Source organism: Equus quagga, chromosome 7 (genome assembly GCF_021613505.1).
Source record: "Equus quagga isolate Etosha38 chromosome 7, UCLA_HA_Equagga_1.0, whole genome shotgun sequence".
NCBI classification, from domain to species: Eukaryota; Metazoa; Chordata; class Mammalia; order Perissodactyla; family Equidae; genus Equus; species Equus quagga.
In genome coordinates, this window is record NC_060273.1 from 69,939,863 (window position 1) to 69,957,978 (window position 18,116).

Genomic DNA, 18,116 nt, shown 5'->3' on the forward strand with positions numbered 1-18,116 from the left:
GTGGAGAGAGCCTGTACTTAGGGGTTCCAGCTTCCGCTCAGCTATTGGCTACCTGAGAGACCTTGGGGGGGCTCACTGCCCATCTCTGGGCCCCAGGTTCTCATCTGTGCAATGCAAGTGTCAGCCTTGACCTGCAACCTTCTACGAATGTGAGTCTGTAAGACTCCTGGCTTAGAGCCAAGAGAAGATGATCTACGTTTGTCCTCTCTTTCCTTCTCCTGGTTCCACGGCCAGTGATACAGGGGAAGCTACAAATCCCCCAAAAGCTAGAATAGGCTGAATGGCAGAGCCCTGAGGCTCAAATTCTGGGCTCACCTGTCTGTCTGGCTGTGCCTCAGTTTCTCTAGCAGCATAAAGGAGCTAAACAGGCCAGTCACTGAAGCTGTGAACACAAGCAGGATTTCAAAGGCCACTTAGAGGACTGGTTCCCACCCCCAGGCCTGCTGTGGAATCACCTAGGAGATTGTTTAGAATGGAGATGCCCAGGGCCCGCCCCAGACCCAGTTACCAAACTGCTTGGAGGGGGCCTGGTTACTTGTATTTTTAACAAATTTCCCAAGTGACTATGACACCCAACCAAACCAGGAGTGGGGTCCTTGCAGCAGAGATGCAGGGCGAGTCTAGGAGGAGACACTGGGCCTCATCTCTAGACCTAGCACCCTTTTATCCTTCAAGAGCTTTGGATTCTGGAGGCCTTAGGCAACCGGCATCCAAGACCCAGGGATTGCTTCCCCCATCAGAGCCTGGCGTAGAGGGAGCCCTGGTCCAAGGGAGGCTTGGCCTGGAGCTTGGTGGTTGAATTGGTGAGACCCAGGCAGCTGTGCACGAGGCCCCAGGACTTCAGGCTGAGAGAGGACTGGCCCGGCCAGGCCAGCTGTTGCTGGTCGCCCTGACTCCTTGCCCCGAAGCGATGCAGGCAAGGGACCACAGAGGATGACCCTGAGGCCCATCCTCCTTCCAAACCTCCCCTGTTGTTTGTTCCTCTGCTCCCTGCCGTTTTCACGCTGTGTCTTTTCCTGTCCCATCTCTTCTCCTTGTTTTTCCAGAAAAGAAAGTCCAGTTCCAGCGTTCAGTTAATGGTGAGTGTCTGCCGTCTCCCAGACGCCGGTAAATGCTGGGCCTCGAACCCTCGCTCCTGCCTCCCTCCTGCAGGCTGCACTGGGAACCCGGGGCGGGGAGAGGGTGCTCAGGGCGTGCTTGGTACGTGTGCCTCGTGTGACAATGTGTGTGTTGTGTGTGTGTGTTGTTTGCGTGTTTCTGTTGACACCTCAACTCCATGGCCCAGACCAGCAGCCTGACGGTAGCCCTGAGACCTCCCTCCAGTGCGGAGGGCGATCTGAATCCCGTCCCACGTCCAGTCCTTGGCTTCTCGCTTCTCCCCACCCTCTGCTCTGGAACTCATCTCAGGGCTTGGTTTGTACCAGTTGCGGCGAGGGGGGGGCGTGATTTGGCCAAAGCAGTGGGCACCGCGGAGGCCCCTCTTGAGCTTCTGCAAGGCTACCCAGGGCCCGCCGGTGGCAGAGGAGCCTGCAGCCCCTGCCTCTGTCTAGGGGTTCCAGTGGTGGCATGGTGGCCCACGTCCCTCTTCTTCTGATTCCACTGCTATCTCCTCAGTTGTGTGGTTTTTCTGCCCCTGAAAAGCCCATCCTCTCTCACACTGGCCCTCCCTCTCTCTCTCTTTTCCTCTCCTGCCAGTGTGTGTATTCCTTCCCCATTCTGTGGCCGCCGTGGGCCTCTCTGCTCCCCCGCACCCCCTCTTCGCTCCCTCGAGCAGTCAGGGCCCAGGAGCCCCTCCCAGCCCCTCCAGAAAGGCCAGGGTTCTCCTCACATCCACCCCTTCCTCCACAGCCCTGCCATCAGCCACCTGCTTAGCTGGGCCCTTCCCTTCCTTAGGCTTGGAAGTCTGACAGGGTTTTCAGTGCAGCATCTGGATGGCAGAACCGGTGAGGCTGACAGAAACCGAGCCACAGCATCGGGCCACTGGGGCAGCCCCCGGCTGGCCGCGCCTTGTCCCGCCCGCCTGGCAGGCCTCACCGCCTCCCCTGTTCTCTTTGGCAGGAATCTTCAGAGAGCACCAACACCACCATTGAAGACGAAGACACCAAAGGTAGGGGGCGCCTTGCCTTCAGTGTCTGGGCCCCCTGGGCCTCCTGGCAGGCCCCGTTCACTGACAGCTCCCAGCCTAGAAGGGCCCCGGTGCCAACCTTCTGTCCCACTCTTCTACACAGAGCCTCGCTGTGGCTTCTTACAGACTGGGTGCGCTGCGGGCGCTGTTTCTCGGGTGGGGTACTCAGCCCCCTAGAGGTATACAGGTGGACGTTTTGTATTTTAGAGGTTATGTATTTACTTCAATACATATCAGAAAAAATTGATTTAACATACTCAAGTCATATATGTACAGTTAGTGGTATAGATTTTCCTTTTGAAGTGTTTTTGAATTTTTTTAAGTGAGTTGATTTTTGAAACAGGAAGTAGTAATGGTAAAGGAAGAGAAAGCAAAAATTCAGGAAGTTCAGTTGACTAGAGTATGGGGAACGCGGCCTAAGAGCACCCCAAAATGCAGGGGCCACAGTAGGCAGTGGCAAGCAGTCCTCAAAAACTCTCGGGTGGACGAGGGGGCAAACCCCAGGTAACTGTGATCAGACAGGAAGAGAGGAAATAACAAGGACAGTAATAGGAATCCCAGCTGCCTTTTATGGGATGCTTGCTGTGTGCTAGACTGTTCCAAGGGCTTTATATTCCCCTGAGCTTCACAACAACCCTCTGAGGTGGGTGCAGAGGTTAACCCCATTCTCCAGCCTAGGAAACAGAAGCATAAACTGGCCCCAGGTCCCATAACCTGTAAGGGTAGTTAGAATTTGAACCAAGGCAGTGTGGCTCCAGGGCCTGGCCCGGAACCACCACCCCGGAGGCCTTGGTGAGTGGAAAACATGTGTGGAGCTGGGAGGAGGCAGGACACAGCGCTGACGTCTGCTGAGGGGACACTAAGTCCTTGGATGAGTTGGCGACGTTCTGCTGTTCTGCCTGCACCCAGGACAGGGAGACCAGAGAGCGCAGGGGTTCCCACACTCAGGTGTGTGTCCGAGACGCCTGGGAGCGTACAAAGACCCTGTCGACCTGGAGAGAGCTCAGCTGTACCAGTTTAGATATTTCTCAGAAGCTTGGGTAATTTGCCTCTAAAAGAATACAAAGATGGGAAAAGAGAATTTTATTATGTAGTAAATATTTCCACGAGATTGCCATCCAGGCTGTAAGGCCGATTTGACACACTGAGCACCCTGGCTGCCTCCCGACTCTGCCAGGATGCCCTGGACGATGGGCCCCACCCTGTGTGTGTCTCTCTCTGGTCCTTCCCGGCTTGGGGGGGGTTGGTGGTCACTATCACCATAGCCTGGCACTAGGGCCTTGTCTCTCTTCTGCGATGGCACGAGTGACAAGCTTTAAAATACATTGTCTTGAAGAAGAATTCCCTGTTAGCATCAGGTCGACATTCTAAGTACCTCAAGTATGATTTTCTAACCACATTCCTGGCCCTGGCTCTGTGGATTTCGATTCCATGGGTCTGTGGTGAACTGAGACCTGGCGTTTCCAAGATATTCCCCATATCAGAGGCTTGCTGTCCCAATGGTAAGACTGGTATTTGAGGAGACTTGTTGTGGCCTCATACTCCTGGTCTCAGAGCAGACAGGGACCGTGGAGGTGAGCTGGCTCTGTGCTTCTTCACTAGAAGCCATTTTGCTGGGTGACCTTGGACAACTTACTCAACCTCTCTCAGCCTCAGCTTCCTTAACAATAAAGAGGCAATGATAACAGTACCAACTTCAGATGATTACTGTGTAGATGAAATGAGAAGCTGCGTGTTAAGTGTTACACAGTGTTTGCACATGGTAACTGTTTAATAAATCTTATTTTCTTCTTTTTAAATTGGAGCTTGGGGTTGAATGACAGGAAGCCACATGGCATTTTCTTGGAGCATCAATTTTACTCAAAGATTATTTTAAGGCAAATATTTATATGTTAAGCAGACAGGGAAATATTTGGAATAGAATGCAAAATTTGTATGCACTATTAATGTAAAATGGGAGCCGTCAAAGACATTTTCCGCCTGGGTGATGGCTCTGGGCCTCACATTTACAATCTTTACCCTCTAGAGAGATCTCGAGGGATGGGAAAACTTGTGAAGTTTTGGATTTTAGTTCACCTATGCTCCTTTTACAGAGGGAAATCTGAGGCCCAGAGAGGAGAAAGGGCACATCCGCTTTATTAACGGCAGAACGGGGACCGTGTTCCCTGCCTCAGTTTCCCCCCATGTAAAATGTCATGTCTGATGGAAGATGTGCTGGCTCAGCCAGGAGCTTCTCCCATATGTGGCAGGAGAGAAGAGCCCCGTGCCTCCCCCAGCTTCTCCAGGGCTCAGACAAAGTTTCCAGAGAACCATTTTCTGGTGTTAATTTGTTAAGTCTTCTTACTAAGTGAGAATAGCAGCTGGTGGGGTGGATTCTGACCTAACATTAAAGTTAATTAGACATGTCATCCTCCTGGGAACATTTTCCCCTGAGCAAAGAAAGGGTCATTAATATTTCAGAGCACCCCGGGCTTAATGCACAGGGCTCTCACCCTCCAGGCTTCACTGGACTCTGCCAGGCTTCCTCCCCGCCCCCCTGCCTCCTCCCGGTCAGCTACATGAAAAATTAATTTCCTCTCCAGCCCAAGGAGCTGCCTCAGAATCTCGGCAGAGGCATTCTGGAAATATCAGTCAGGAATGCTGCCCCCATGTCAGCCTTGTCCTGCTGTGTGACCTTGAGAGAGTACCTGAACCTCTCTGGGACCTCAGCTTTCCCATCTGTAGAGGAGCACCCCTGGATTGTCTGGGTGAGCACCTGGCAGATGGGAAATGCCAGAGGTTGCTACTGAGCAGCCACTGGATGAACCCCTCGCACAGCAATGGGGCTGCTGTGGGCCTGCGAGGGGCCCAGAACCAGAATGAATTTCTCAGACTGAAGGAGCACCAACTCTCAGATCTTCCATCCCAGAGAATGTAGCTGGGGAGAGTCCTGCCCACTAGGCTTTGACTGTTGGCAAACTCGGTGTCCTGAGTGGCACAGCCAAGTTAGGCAGTGTCTCAGGCTGCGTTAATGGAGGTGTGTGGGATTGTGTGCTCACACTCTGGGAGGCATCCAGGCAGCTCAAGGACCCTTGGAGAGTGATGGTCAGCTTGAGTCAGATCCTGCAAACCACACCCTGGAGGCCTTCAGCCTGAGAAGAGAAGAGTGAGGGGTGGGGGGGGGGGGGGGGATGCAGACAGGGACATATTTGGAATAGAATGCAAAATTTGTATGCACTATTAATGTAAAATGGGAGCCGTCAAAGACATTTGCAGAGCAGAGCTCTCATTGCTGGGCCCAGATGGCAGAAAGGGAACCAGAATCATAACTAGGAGCGTTCAGGCAGACAGATTTCAACTTGAAAGGAGGCAGGGGCAAATGGTGAGAGCTGTCCCACCGTGCGGTGGGTTGCCCAGCAGGCTGCAGGCCCCAAAGTTCCAACCCGGACGGAACCATCACATCTTCAGCTGCTGGGAGCATCCCTGCCTGAGCTGGAGGTCAGAGGCTGTTCTCAGGAGGAACTTCCCGTTCAGAGATTTGCCGATGATAATAATCACAGCCCTTATTTAGGGAGCACCCAGAACTGCTCTAAATGCTTTACATAATGCATCATTATTTACATAAACGAGTTGCTATAAAGAGCTTGGAACGGGCTGGTTCTTACTGAGGACCATATATGTCTTAGCTATTTCTATTGATATATTCTTAACTCACTTAATCCTCAGAACCACCCTATGAGGTAAATACTATTAGTAGCTCCATTATACATATGGGGAAACCGAGTCATGGGGCAGTACCTTGCCCAAAGTCACACAGTTATTAAATAGCAGAGCCAGGAGCCAAACTCAGGCAGCCTGGCTAGAGAATCTAGGCCCTTGTCGCTTTGCTAGCCTCTCTGAGATGCAGTGAGACAGACTCCTGGAATTTCAAGCTGGAAGGGTTCTTAAAGGCCATGCAGAGAAGGCCAGGAAGGTAGCACAGGTCCCAAGGCCCGCCATGAGCAGGTGGACTCGCTCTGGGCCGTCATGCTGATCCCAGGTGGGAGCGCTGGAATGAGGTGTCCCCTGGCAGGGGTGGGTTCCTCCCATCCTCGGTCTCCAGCTTCTAGAGGGCAGAGTTGAGCAGGATGCTGGGCTCTCTTATTTTCTTTTTTTCTTAGAGACAGAGGCCACCAGGCCACTTGGGCAATTCCAAGGAACAGGGCAAAGACAGAGCTCCAGTCCCTGGTTGGTGCCATATAATCATTCATTCATTCATGCTGCCTCTGCCCCAGTCCTAGGCAAGACCCCAGAGAGAGAGGGGTGACAACCCCTGAGTGGCCCGGCAGAGCTCGTGGTCTAGGATGGGCTCATTCGCAGCCCTGGTGACTCTTAGTGGAGCCAGGAGAGAAAGAATTGGTTGTTCAATGTGGTGACTGACATTGTAGAGGATAATTGCCATGTCTGCTGAGCACCCACCATGTGCCAAGAGCTGTATGGGGCATGGGTCCCACCCTGCACGGTGTGTGGTGGGGGAGAGTGGTGGGCTTCGGGGCTGCAAACACTGGTTGGGGCGGTTTCTCGGCCAGGGCAGACTATTCAACCCTTCACCTTCCGTTTGCTCATCTCTGACGCGGAAGTGATGATCACCTACTGTTGTGCCGTGAGGCTCCAAGATTCTGCAGGTTACACACACAGCACAAGGCCCGGCCCACTCACTCATTCAGTCCTGAGTGCCTGGGTGCCAGGCCTGTTCTGGGCTCCAGGGGTCCAGCCAGCCAAGGGCAGCCACGGCCCTGCCAGCAGGGAGCTCATCTCTGAGCTGGGGAAGAGACAAGCACACGGGCCCAGCACGTCTGGGAGCATGTTGGTTGCAGGGATCCTGTGGAAAAGGCCCTGGGCTGGGAGCCAAACTCTGTACCCCATATGTTCTGTGTCCTCGGGCGAGTCACAACCCCCTACTGGGCCTCAGTTTCCCCAATAATTTGATAAGGAGGCTGAGTCCCGGTCTCCAAGGGTTCTTCCATCCTGGATGTTCTGTGATTCTGTGTCCTCTGGGCCTGCAGTCAGCACCCGGGCATGAGACCGGGTGGGGTGGCACAGGGAGTGGTGAGTAAAGGGGCCAGGATAGGGCCTCAGCCAGGCGTGGTCTGTCTCCCCCACCCTAGACTAGGAAATGGGCAACGTGTCCATTGACATCATGTGAGGCTGCTCCCTAGCCAATGAGCCAACCAGGTTTGAAGCTAAGCTTGAGCCTGGGGGTGGAGGGGAAGAGGGTCTGACTCAGACTCAAATTCCTTTATCATTGAGGATGTGTCAGATGGGGGAAACTGGCCCTGCTTACCTCCCAGGGTGTCTGTCCGGAGCGCAGGGGCAACCGTGTGGGAGGATGCAGGAGATGGCACTTACAATGTGTACCCACCATGTGCCAGGCTTTGGTCCAAGGGCTTCGTGCACAGCATCTCGTGCCCTGAGAGATCTCCATCTGACAGCCCAGGAAACACCTTGTGGTCCACGGCTGCACAGCTTGGAAGGACCTGGGCTGGAATTTAGGTGAAGTCTGTCTGGTACCGAAGTCTGGGTTCTTTCTATGACATGTTCAGCACTGAATGAATGAGAGGTGGTACTGTCATCATTACAGAGAGGAAAACTGGGGCTCAGGACATCACGCGTCTAATAAGAAAACTGATATCTCACTCTCTACGGGAAAGACCGGCTGTTCATGGTGTTTCAGTGGCGGACAGGGGAGGACGAGCCTCCATAACTAGGATTCATTGCCCCTAGAAAGTTCTGGAACAACTCAGTGCCTGATTTCTACACATACCCAAATGGAGCAGAAAGCTCACCCAGACCTAAGGGATGAGTGAGCCCTAAGACCTTCCTTGGTGGCCCCAGTTTGGGCCACGGGGGAGCCCCTGGCTCATGGCTGCTAGTGACAACCGCCACAGTTGATCCTATTTTGGTTCGGGTGGCAAAGCAAGGTGATAGGGAAGCATATTTTGGAATCAAGACTTGGGTTCAAATCAGGCCTAGAGTCAGAGTATCCACTAGGCATGTTTTTTGGAGGAAAGGCTGCCGACTGAGACACCAGCTCTGCCCCTTGTAGTTAAGGGAGTTCACACACCTTTCCCATCCCTCTGGGCCTCAGTTTCTTCTTCTGAAATGGGAGTAAAGATACCACCTCCCGGGGACAATGTGAGGACAAATGAGACGATACAGATGAGGCCCTCGGGTCCCGCACAGGGTCCGGCACGTGATGAGGACTCAGGAAACGGTAGCTGGTGCTCCATCACTGTTACTATTCCTGTTATTTCTCTGTGTCCCCTCCTGCCTACAGTGCGGAAACAGGAAATTATAAAAGTGACAGAGCAGCTGATTGAAGCCATAAGCAATGGAGATTTTGAGTCCTACACGTGAGTCGCTGGGCCCCTTCTGCATGTCCCGCCTAGGTGGTTGTCCAGGGGGGCTGAAGGCTAACCTCAGGGGTCCGCGTCTCTGACCCTCATTCACTCGCTCTGCATGTGCTGTGAATCAGACTGCACTCGTGCTTCTGCTCTGCATTCGGACTCTGCTTTGATTAAGCTCTCTGTTGACAACACCTCTGTCTGTCTCGGTCCTGCTCCATCCTCCTCACGTGCTGTTGCCCAGGAGGAAGTGCAACAAACTCCTATGCTTCCCCCAGAAAGAGGGGGTGGGCTCCACCACAGGATGGGGCTCCTAGGAGATGAGCTGGGAAGAAGGGAGGGAAGCAGGCCCTCAGCCCTGCCATGTGGGCCTGGGTCCTCACGCTGGACCTCCCTTGGACCTCTGACCTCCGACGGGTGGGGGGGGACAGGAATCCTTAGGGTGTGTACCTCCAGTGAGCGGGGTTGAACAAAAGAACCTCAAGGCGGAAATTCGACTCCTCTGGGGAATAAGGCAGCTGCACAAAAAGAACATAAAATGAAACAGCGGTGTGAGCCGTCCCCACATCCCTGGACCAGCCGTTGGGGGCGACTGGGTGCGCGCAGGCTGAGCTGGAGCGCCCCCTGGTGGCCACCCATCCCTTCGCGGTCTGGCCGGGAAGCAGGCCCTCAGCCCACCCTCAGTTGGCCCCAGGGAGAGTGCCAATTCTGGGCTGAGGCCTCAACGTCTTGGCCAGGGCTGACAAGGCTGGGCCTCGAGACCCCACAATGCTTTTTGGTGGACAAAAGCTGCCGACTAAGGCCGAATGAGCCTTGCCTGTTGGGTTTAGGTGAGGTGGGAACAACCTGGCCGGAGTTTGCCCCTTGGGCAGCCTGTTCCCGGTTTCCGCTGTGCCCAGGAGCTGCAGGGTGTCTCCTAGGACTTGGCAGGGCAGGTGCATTCTACTTGTGGGAGGGTTTCTGCAGGGGTGGCAATGCCCCAGCAATCTACTGGTGTCTCTGGAGGAACAAGGACCTTGGGAGGTGCAAGTGTGAGACCGAGGCTGCATGCATATGCATGTGTGCATACACTTGTCCACGCGTGCACATTTGTGACTGTGTGCAAAGGGGTGTGCCCAGGTGTGTGTGCATATGTGCACCTGAGTGTTGCATAAAAGCATGGGAATGCGCTATTGAACAGGTCTTGCAGCTGGTCCTAGAAGGAGTCACGTCAGCCATGGGAGAGCCCGAGACTGGCTTTGGAAGGACACAGCGAGGGAGGGAGAGAAAGGGAGGTGGCTCCTGTGGACTCCAAGCCCCACAGTGCCATTCCTGGGGACCCCCTCCCACCTCTGGGATGTCACCTCCTCTAGCATCTGCAGCCTGCTCTATGTTCTGACTCCTTGCCATGACCTCTGGGGCCCATGGTGCCCTGAGTCTGACCCTCCCCTGGATAAGCCCCTTTGTCTCACTGAGCCTCGGTTTCCCCACATGTACAATGGCATTGGAACAGATGGTCTCTGAGTCCCTTCGTAGGCAGGGACACCCAGAGACCTCCTGGAGAGGGGCTTCTCCAGTGGGGGTGCTCCCTCTCCTGGACACTCAGAGCTCAGACCCCCAGCCTTGAGGGATTCTGGGGCTAGAAGGGTCCTGAGCATCCTGTATGGTCTGAGCACAGCCCCCCAGACTCTGCCTAGTCCATCTGGAGAATCTGAGGTCCTGAATGGAGAAGCGAGTCGTCTGGGGTCACACGGACAGGAAGTCAGGGCAGAGCAGGGGTGGAGCGCCCTGCACATCCCATGGTATCCGGCTTGGATGATGCTGGGCCTGATGCCCGGTGTCTCCAGTTCTTCCTCAGGTTGGGATCTTTGCTTGTCCTGGGGCATCTCCTGTCCCTGGCTTCATTGTCATTGTCCACAGGGGTCCATGCTGTGCCACAGAAGATCCCAGAGACCTGGGGATGGGGGCGACAATTTTTTCCTTCTCCCACCTGGCTGTCAGGGTCTCAGAAGACTGAGACCTGGAAGGGAGCACGGAGCTGAAAAGATACAACTGAGGGCCTCCTCGACACGCTCTGTGTCCCTTCCTCCCAGGAATCCCTTCAAGGAATTTCGTCTTACGGAAGAAGAAACTGAGGCTCACCGTGAGGGATGCTGCTGACCATAGGGCACCTTTGTTTAAAGTAGCAAAATGCTCCCCTCCAGGGACATAGCTGCTTGGCAAGCAGAAGTCACCCCCACAAGAAGACAAATTACGAAAAGCCCCTCTGGATCTGCTGTGCTGGGCAGGGGGTGTGATTTGGAGAGTAGCGTCCAGGCTGGATTATTCCCTCTGGCGCCTTAGCGCAGTGCACAGCTCTGCACCACTGTTCATGGTGCTCTTGCTTAGGGAGGTTAAGCCCCTTGCTGTGGTCTCATAACCAGTAGGTGGCAGAGTCAGACTCCCACTCAGGTTTCCCAGTTCTCAGTGGTACCAACCCATCAGCAATGCCCCATACTGTTCAGCTGCAAGCCTTTCCCATCCGCCAACCTCACTGATCCCGTGAGGTGGGTGCAATTGCTCCGATTTCACAGGCTCCCCCTCCTGGGGCCCAGGCCCCCCGAATTAGAGAGTAGTCCCGAGAGGCCACCCCAGCCCCTCTTTCCTCTGACTTCCTCCCCCTAGGAAGATGTGTGACCCTGGGATGACGGCCTTTGAACCCGAGGCTCTGGGGAACCTGGTCGAGGGCCTGGACTTCCATCGATTCTATTTTGAAAACCGTGAGCAATCCCTTCTCTCTGGGGTGCCTGTTGTCTGCTCTGGTTCCATGTCCTGCCAGATGGCACAGCAGGGTGACGGGCAGGGCCCCCGGGGTGGCTCAGGAGCCAGAGAAGAGGAAGATCCCATGTGGACAGGGGTAGGTACCATCTTAGTTCCCTCTCCTAACCCTGGCCCCTCCGACTGCCAGCTGTCTCCTGTCACTGGGCATGGGGACCTGGGATGAATGTGACAAGTCCTCCCAGCCCTCTCCTGCCCATGACCGTGGGAGGGCCTTTATTACCATTTTACAAATAAGAGGGCCTTCCTACGGGGCCACACACCCAAGCCACAGTCATCTTAATGCCTGGGGCCACCCCAGTTGCCCAGCTGGTCACAAGCTGGCTCGTGAGTCGTTATGCAAGTGCCCCCTGCGGGCGGGCAGTCTGGGGAAGAGGAGAGGACCCGAGCTCACACTGCTGTGCCCCTGTCTGTTTGTCTAGGTCCTGTCTGCATGTCTGTCCTTTGGGTCTCTCCTCTGCAGGAAAGACCCTGGCAGCTTTGCAAGCAGGGGCTGTCAGGGGGCCGAGGCTGGGCCTGACCTGGGGTGCTTTCGGCCTGTGTCTGTGTCTCATCTTGGCCGGGGGTCAAACAGGGACCAACCAAAGCACACACGGGTTAGAATCATGCAGCTCAGGACCCGGAGGAAGGCCCCGAGGGGTGGCATGTCCAGGGTCCCCCAAAGGGAAGGCATGTGCCACTGAGGCTGCACAAGATGATTTCTGGTGCTTGTGGGCACCACTTGAAACAGTGTTGGTTCACACAGGGAGCAAGTTGGTCCCTTTCTGAATTCTCTTTCACTAGGTCTGGCTCCGTCAAAGGGAAGGCTCAGTTGGGTGCTAGCCTGTCCTTAACACCTCTTGAGCACTTTCGAAGTCCCCTCTTGGTCAGAGAATGGGCAGTCTCAGGCTCAGACCCCTCGCAGACAAGAGCATGGAGCTAGGATTACGTAGCTTTATTTCAGTTTCACTGGACTCATTATTAAAACTGTATTCTGTGACACTGGTTGTTCATTAATCATGGTGCTAGAAAGTTTTCTTTTAAAATAAATTTGGATAAATTAATAAACTGCATCAATTTAAGGGAATATTTTAATGAAGTAGGTACTGGTGGCACTTGTAGATGGTAAAAATAAAGGCGGTTTTTAAGTGACTGAAGTGGGATCTAGTCAAAGTCTTCATCACACAGAAGGGGAAACTGAGGCCCAGAGAGGGGAAGTGACTTGTTCAAAGGAACCCAGGAAGTCGGTGGCAGAGCCTGGTCCTGACTCACTGCAGCGCCCCTTCCCTTCCCTGTGCCGCTCCCCATCTGCACATTCGTGGCCCCCAGCTGGGTACTCCTCTCCTGCCTGCACCCAATCTGACCGAATCTTAGAGAGCACAGGGGCTCAAGAGCAGCCCAAAAAGCTGTGAAGAAGGAAGTTGCTTTTTCCATTGACAAATCAAACTCTGATTCTCCATGGCTAGCAATGGAGGTTGAATTCTCATGTGAAGAGAGATGGATGGACCCAAGGGTCCCCATCACCCTGGAGCTCCCTGGCTGATCGCTGCGGCCCCCTCTAAACTGGTCTGTCCTCTGGGGGCACTGGTTCCCCAGAGTGGACCCCTCAGTCCCCACAGAGCAGAGCAGAGACCAGGAGGGCTGGCTCTAAAGGCTCGGGGATGGCAAAAGGGAGACAGAGAGAAAAGCCAAGCCAGCCCTTGGCCTGCGTCCAGGCAGTGGCCCCATCATGACACCGACCCCCTGGACTCTGAGCTTGAACATCTGGTCACATCAAAGGACCCACGAGAACAAGACCCAGGGTAACTGCCTAGTCTGGCCAAGTCCCACCCTCCTGCCTGCTTTCTCCTGCTGGAGGACCCGGCCATTTCTCCCAAGCAATCCACGAGGGTGGATGTTGGAAACATAGAGTCCACTCAAGAGACCCCACATTAGGGTGGTCATTTCTTTACAAATGCCCCTCAGGACTCCAGCCCTCCCCAACAGCAGCAAGGCCCAGGGCCCTAACAATGCCAAGCTCTGTTTGTCCCTTCCAGGATTGTTCTAGATTGTCCTAATTCAGTCCCACCTGGAGACTGACTTCATTCGGGTTCTACTGTGTTTCTTTCAGAAACTAGCTCAGCTTGGGACAAGTCAGATTGCTTCTCTGGGCCTCAGTTTCCAGATCTGCTAAATGGATGCATTGAACTAGACGGTCTTGAGTGCCTCAGACTCTGGATGCTGCTGAGGATGCTCGCGGTGGCCTCCTTGCATTTTGTAGGAGGGCCATTGGATGATCTCTGACCCCTGAGGTCACTCCCAAGCCTATGACACAAAAAGCTCTACATTCTCTCTGTCTGAGAGCCCAGAGTGTAGAAGTCTTAGTCTACATAAATCAGACTCAGAGATTTTGGCCCTTTACCCAAAGCCTGGGTCTAATGTGATTACATTAAGGCATGGGTACTACTGGATGCTTTCTGCAGTCCTGAAAAAAAAGGCATTTTACATTTTTCAGGAAATCCGTGGCTCACAAACTTGGCTGGGCATCAGAATCAGAGGGCAGGGTGGGGAAAGGGGGCTTATTAATATTACAAATTCCTGAACTGGCCTCTCCAAAGGTGGGGATGGGCAGTCTGTATTTTAAGTCAGCTCGCTACAGGATTCAGACCTGCATTTGGTCTACTCTAAGGGGAGCCGTGAGGATTCCTCTGAAGCCCAAGATCCTGGTGACCCCTGTCCAGCCCCTCCCTGGGTCATTGTCTTTCTGTGCTTTTGTTTTCTATCTTGCTGAAAAAATGAGAGTTCCTAGAACCAAAATAATTAATGATAATAATATTAATAATAATGGTGGCTCACATTTCACATAGGGAGAGCTGGTTTCAGGTACTTCTGTCAGTTCTGTCATGATTACAAGACTATGCATTTTGCCCTAACTCTGGAATATTCCATGACCTCACCCCATGACCACCAATACCATCCTTACAATTCCAAGATTCTAAGATTCAACAATTTTAAGATTCCCCCAGTTTCCGTAATTCTATGTGTTAAGAGTACAAGTGGCAAATATGAGGCCATATCTGGACTTCACATGTTTCATGTGGCCTGCATGATGTTTTACATTTGAATTACATGCCAATAATTAAAAATGAGGCATTTTCACATAAAAATGCAGATTTCTAGATTCTCTTGAAAAATCAGAAGGTGAGGCAACGAGTCCCACTTATTCATACAGCAACCACCAGGAAAGCTGTGTTTAGGGAACCCTCTGTAGACGGGACAAGGTATGCTATTCACCACAGTCTCCACCACTCCCTATTGTCTCCCTGACCCAGAGGCAAAGGGTCATTTAGCATCTATACCCAGCTCAGCCTCCTCGTTTATGTGCTTGTCTGGCCTCTGTAGGGATCTGAGTTTGAGACTCTGGTCTAAGCTCATTTGATTCTATAATCATCTTAGCCCTATATTTCTGTGTCTGAGATACTATGATTCTCAAATTCCGTTCCTCTGCATTTGAAGAATTAGGCATGCCTAAAATCCATTGTGTCCAAGCTGTGATACCATCTAGTCATCTAGAAATTCTGCCTTGACTCCCAGGTAGCTGAGCCCTGTCACAGAGACCCCTCCTCTGGAAATGAGGCAGGCAGAGATGCCTCTTCCGAGAGGGTCGCTGGGAGTTAGGGAAGTAAAGGAAGTGAGGCAGGAAGTCCCCCAGGTGCATCTCCTCTGCTCCCTCCCGTCCCCACCTCCAGTGTGGTCCCGGAACAGCAAGCCTGTGCACACCACCATCCTGAATCCCCACATCCACCTGATGGGTGACGAGTCAGCCTGCATCGCCTACATCCGCATCACGCAGTACCTGGACGCGGGCGGCATCCCCCGCACGGCCCAGTCAGAGGAGACCCGCGTCTGGCACCGCAGGGACGGCAAATGGCAGATCGTCCACTTCCACAGATCTGGGGCACCCTCCGTCTTGCCCCAGTAAGCGCCCCTCCTTCCTGCCGTCCTCTGTTCAGGACAATCTAAAGGAATGGTGTGGTGTCGGTCTGGAGAGGGTGCATGTTTGGGAACCTGGATGCTGGAAGGGAGTGGGGTTGGGGGCAGGACCGTAGGGAGGGGACCTGGCCTGCAGGTCCCAGGGGAATAGCTGGGCAGGACCGGCAGGAGGCAGCTTGAATCCGGCTAAGGAGGTGGGGCAGGTGATTGTGGGGCGGGGGCGGGGGGCACCATGGCACCCTCGGAAGCACCTGTGTTACCCACTGCATGTACTGTGTCTTACAGTTGAAGGAGCAGGCTAGAGAGATCCACTCTTCATCCATGGAATGTGGCTGCTGGTTCTCTCACTTGGATTTTGCTGGAATTCCCCCCATCACGTCACCCCGTCATTGTCACCTTCTTTCATACCTACGTCGAGAAAACCTGTCTGTTGGCAAAAGCCATCACGACTTCAGAGCAAACGGCTGCCTCTCCCTGCCCCCGCGTGCCACTCTGGCTCTCTGTCCCCTGCCAGGGCGGGGCTTCCTCAGGCCTGGGTGCCCTGGGTGCTGGCCCCGAGGACACCCCCACCCGGCTATCATTGGCCTGGTCTTGCCTTGGCCGTAAGCCAGAATGCCCAGCAGTGCGTTCACCCAGGGGCTGGGGAGAAGGAGGGGCAGAGTCAGGAGGAATGTGGCATCGCCTGTCCCTCTCGCTCCTCTTCGGGGGGCCCCCTGGGGAAGGGCAAGTGGATCCCCAATCCCCTGAGCCAGCCTCCCCTGCAGGAGAGGGTGAGAGAGGAGCAGATGAGAGGAGCCCCCTGCCTCGAACTGCCTCCCTGACTCTTCTCCCGGCCCGTCCTGCCCTCCTGGTCCCTGACTCCCCCTTCTCCCTCGGCGTGGGGAGCGGGGTCCTCTCAGGGTGCCCCCACTTCCTTCCTTCTGCCTTCTGCTGATGTTTACCTCCAACATTAACCGCCCATTCCGCCCTTCCATCAGGCCCGGAGAATTCCAGCTTCGTCAGATCTAAGGGAGAGAATCTGATTGCTTTTTGGGGGCAAAAGAAAGCAACATTTAGGTATCACTTCTACTTGGACCGCATGCCTTTTTATAGCCAAACTTCTGTGTGTTTCGTAAATGGATTTCGCATTAATGGATATTTCTGTAATAACTCCACCTCTCCAATTATTGTGAGGAGGATTGCGTTGGACTGGGAAGAGAGGTGGGAAGAGGGATGAAGGGTAGTTTTTTTCTGTTCTAGGTCTTTTTTTTTTCTTCTTTTTTTCATGTCATCTCTGAGATGGACTTTGTCACCTGTGGTTATCTGGGGCCGAGGTGGACTCAGCCCCGGGGGAAGGGCCTCTCTGACATTTTGGTCTCAAGGATCCTTTCAGGACTGTAGACGCATCAGATGTTAGTGCTGATGAGAAACAGCAAATCAGGGCAGAGAGAGTGGGGAGGTTGTTGGGATGGAAATATGTGGACTTCTCTTTGCTTGCCTCCCAAACCGGGGTCCTTACGACCATGCTTCCCAGGATTTCATCTGACCCCATCTGTGTGCCACCGCAGTGTCCCCCACCCATCTCTGGGGGGTTCACAGCGTTTGTCTTCATTGCCTCGCCCCTCGGCATCTGCTGGTCCAAGCAGAGCACTGGAATTCCTGCTCTCCACACCTCGTCCTGCATCCTGGGTTCGCATCTCTCTCTCTCTTTCTTTTCCTTTCTCTCTCCCTCTTCTCCTGGGATTGACTCAGATGTGGAATGCCTCAGCACATCCACCAGGACCTACTGTCTGCACTGTTTTCTTTGCATGACTTTATATGCAGTAAGTATGTTGAAAAAAAAAAAGAAAAGAAGAAAAAACACTCAGCAAAACCAATCTACATGTTTTGGACAAAAAAAAAAAAAACCAATAGAGGTTGTATTCTCAGTGTCCGACTCGGAATTATGTTGCTGCCTCTCTGTGCTTTTGGCCTCTGTGTGGCCGTGTTTTGCCAGCATGAGATACTGTCCCCTCTGGAGGATTTTAGGGGAGGAAAAGCCACATCCCCAGGGATTTGGAGGAGCCTCTGGTTCCCCCGAACCTCTGTGAGTCCTGGGTGTTGGGTGGAGCAGGGCTGAGGGGGATGTTTGATCCAGGACTTTCTGAGTTTTCCCTGATCATGAGCTGTCTGCTGGGCCCTTTTCTCAGCTGCTGCTGCCCCCGGAACAGGTGAGGCAGGCCGGGCGGGGGCTGCAGGCCAGGAACGAGGCTGCCCAGGCCTCCTGGTCTCCAAACTGGTCGATCACTGGCCTCTATCCTTGGCAGAGACCCTGCTGCCGAGGCCCTGGGCGGGGGCACTTGGTCTGGCCCAGGCCCAGAGGGCTTCCCAGTAAGGCCCAGTGATCCCAGCAACCCAGCAGCAAAACCACCTGCCTCCCTTGTGAGCTGCCAGGTCCCCTAACCACCCCTGAGCCAAAGGTGAAAGTGTGTCCTTTACCAGGGGATGCTGCAAATACCAAGGCAAAGTCCGCCCCATCTTTAGCCTCAGTTTCCCCATCAGTTAAAGGGGTTAAACTTTCCTGCCCAGCCTATGTTGCAGGACTGATGGGGAATCAAGCAGGATGTTGAGGTGAAGCCATGTGCACCTGTGAGAACTGACAGAGTTAGTCACCAGCTGGACTCCTGTTCCATTCTGGGCCTGGCCAGTCCCCACCCCCACCCCGGCCCCGCCTGCCCCTTATTCCTCTCTTTGGTGCCTGTCAACTGCTTATCAGCAGTGGGCTGCAGGGGAAAGAGCCTGGTTTGGGGGTTATTAGGATTGCATTCCCAGCTCTAACCAGACTTGCTGTGTGACCTCGGGGAAGTCTCTTCCCCACTCTGGCCCTTGGTTTCTCCGCCAGAGGAAACTGAGGTGAGGGACAC

General features: G+C 54.1%; 1 protein-coding gene across 3 annotated transcripts in view; it reads left to right on the top strand.

The window, feature by feature from the left end:
* Positions 1-17,146, top strand: part of CAMK2A (calcium/calmodulin dependent protein kinase II alpha) — a 59,962-nt gene extending 42,816 nt beyond the window's left edge. For 2 of the 3 annotated variants that reach the window (XM_046667593.1, XM_046667595.1), the window contains 6 exons: positions 1,047-1,079; positions 2,059-2,107; positions 8,421-8,496; positions 11,131-11,225; positions 14,991-15,219; positions 15,520-17,146. In XM_046667593.1, the coding sequence (XP_046523549.1) occupies positions 1,047-1,079; positions 2,059-2,107; positions 8,421-8,496; positions 11,131-11,225; positions 14,991-15,219; positions 15,520-15,523 (486 nt within the window). In that variant the 3' untranslated portion in view covers positions 15,524-17,146. The remainder of the gene's footprint in view (positions 1-1,046; positions 1,080-2,058; positions 2,108-8,420; positions 8,497-11,130; positions 11,226-14,990; positions 15,220-15,519) is intronic. The other variant, XM_046667594.1, reaches the window with a different exon arrangement.
* The last annotated feature ends 970 nt before the right edge of the window (positions 17,147-18,116 follow it).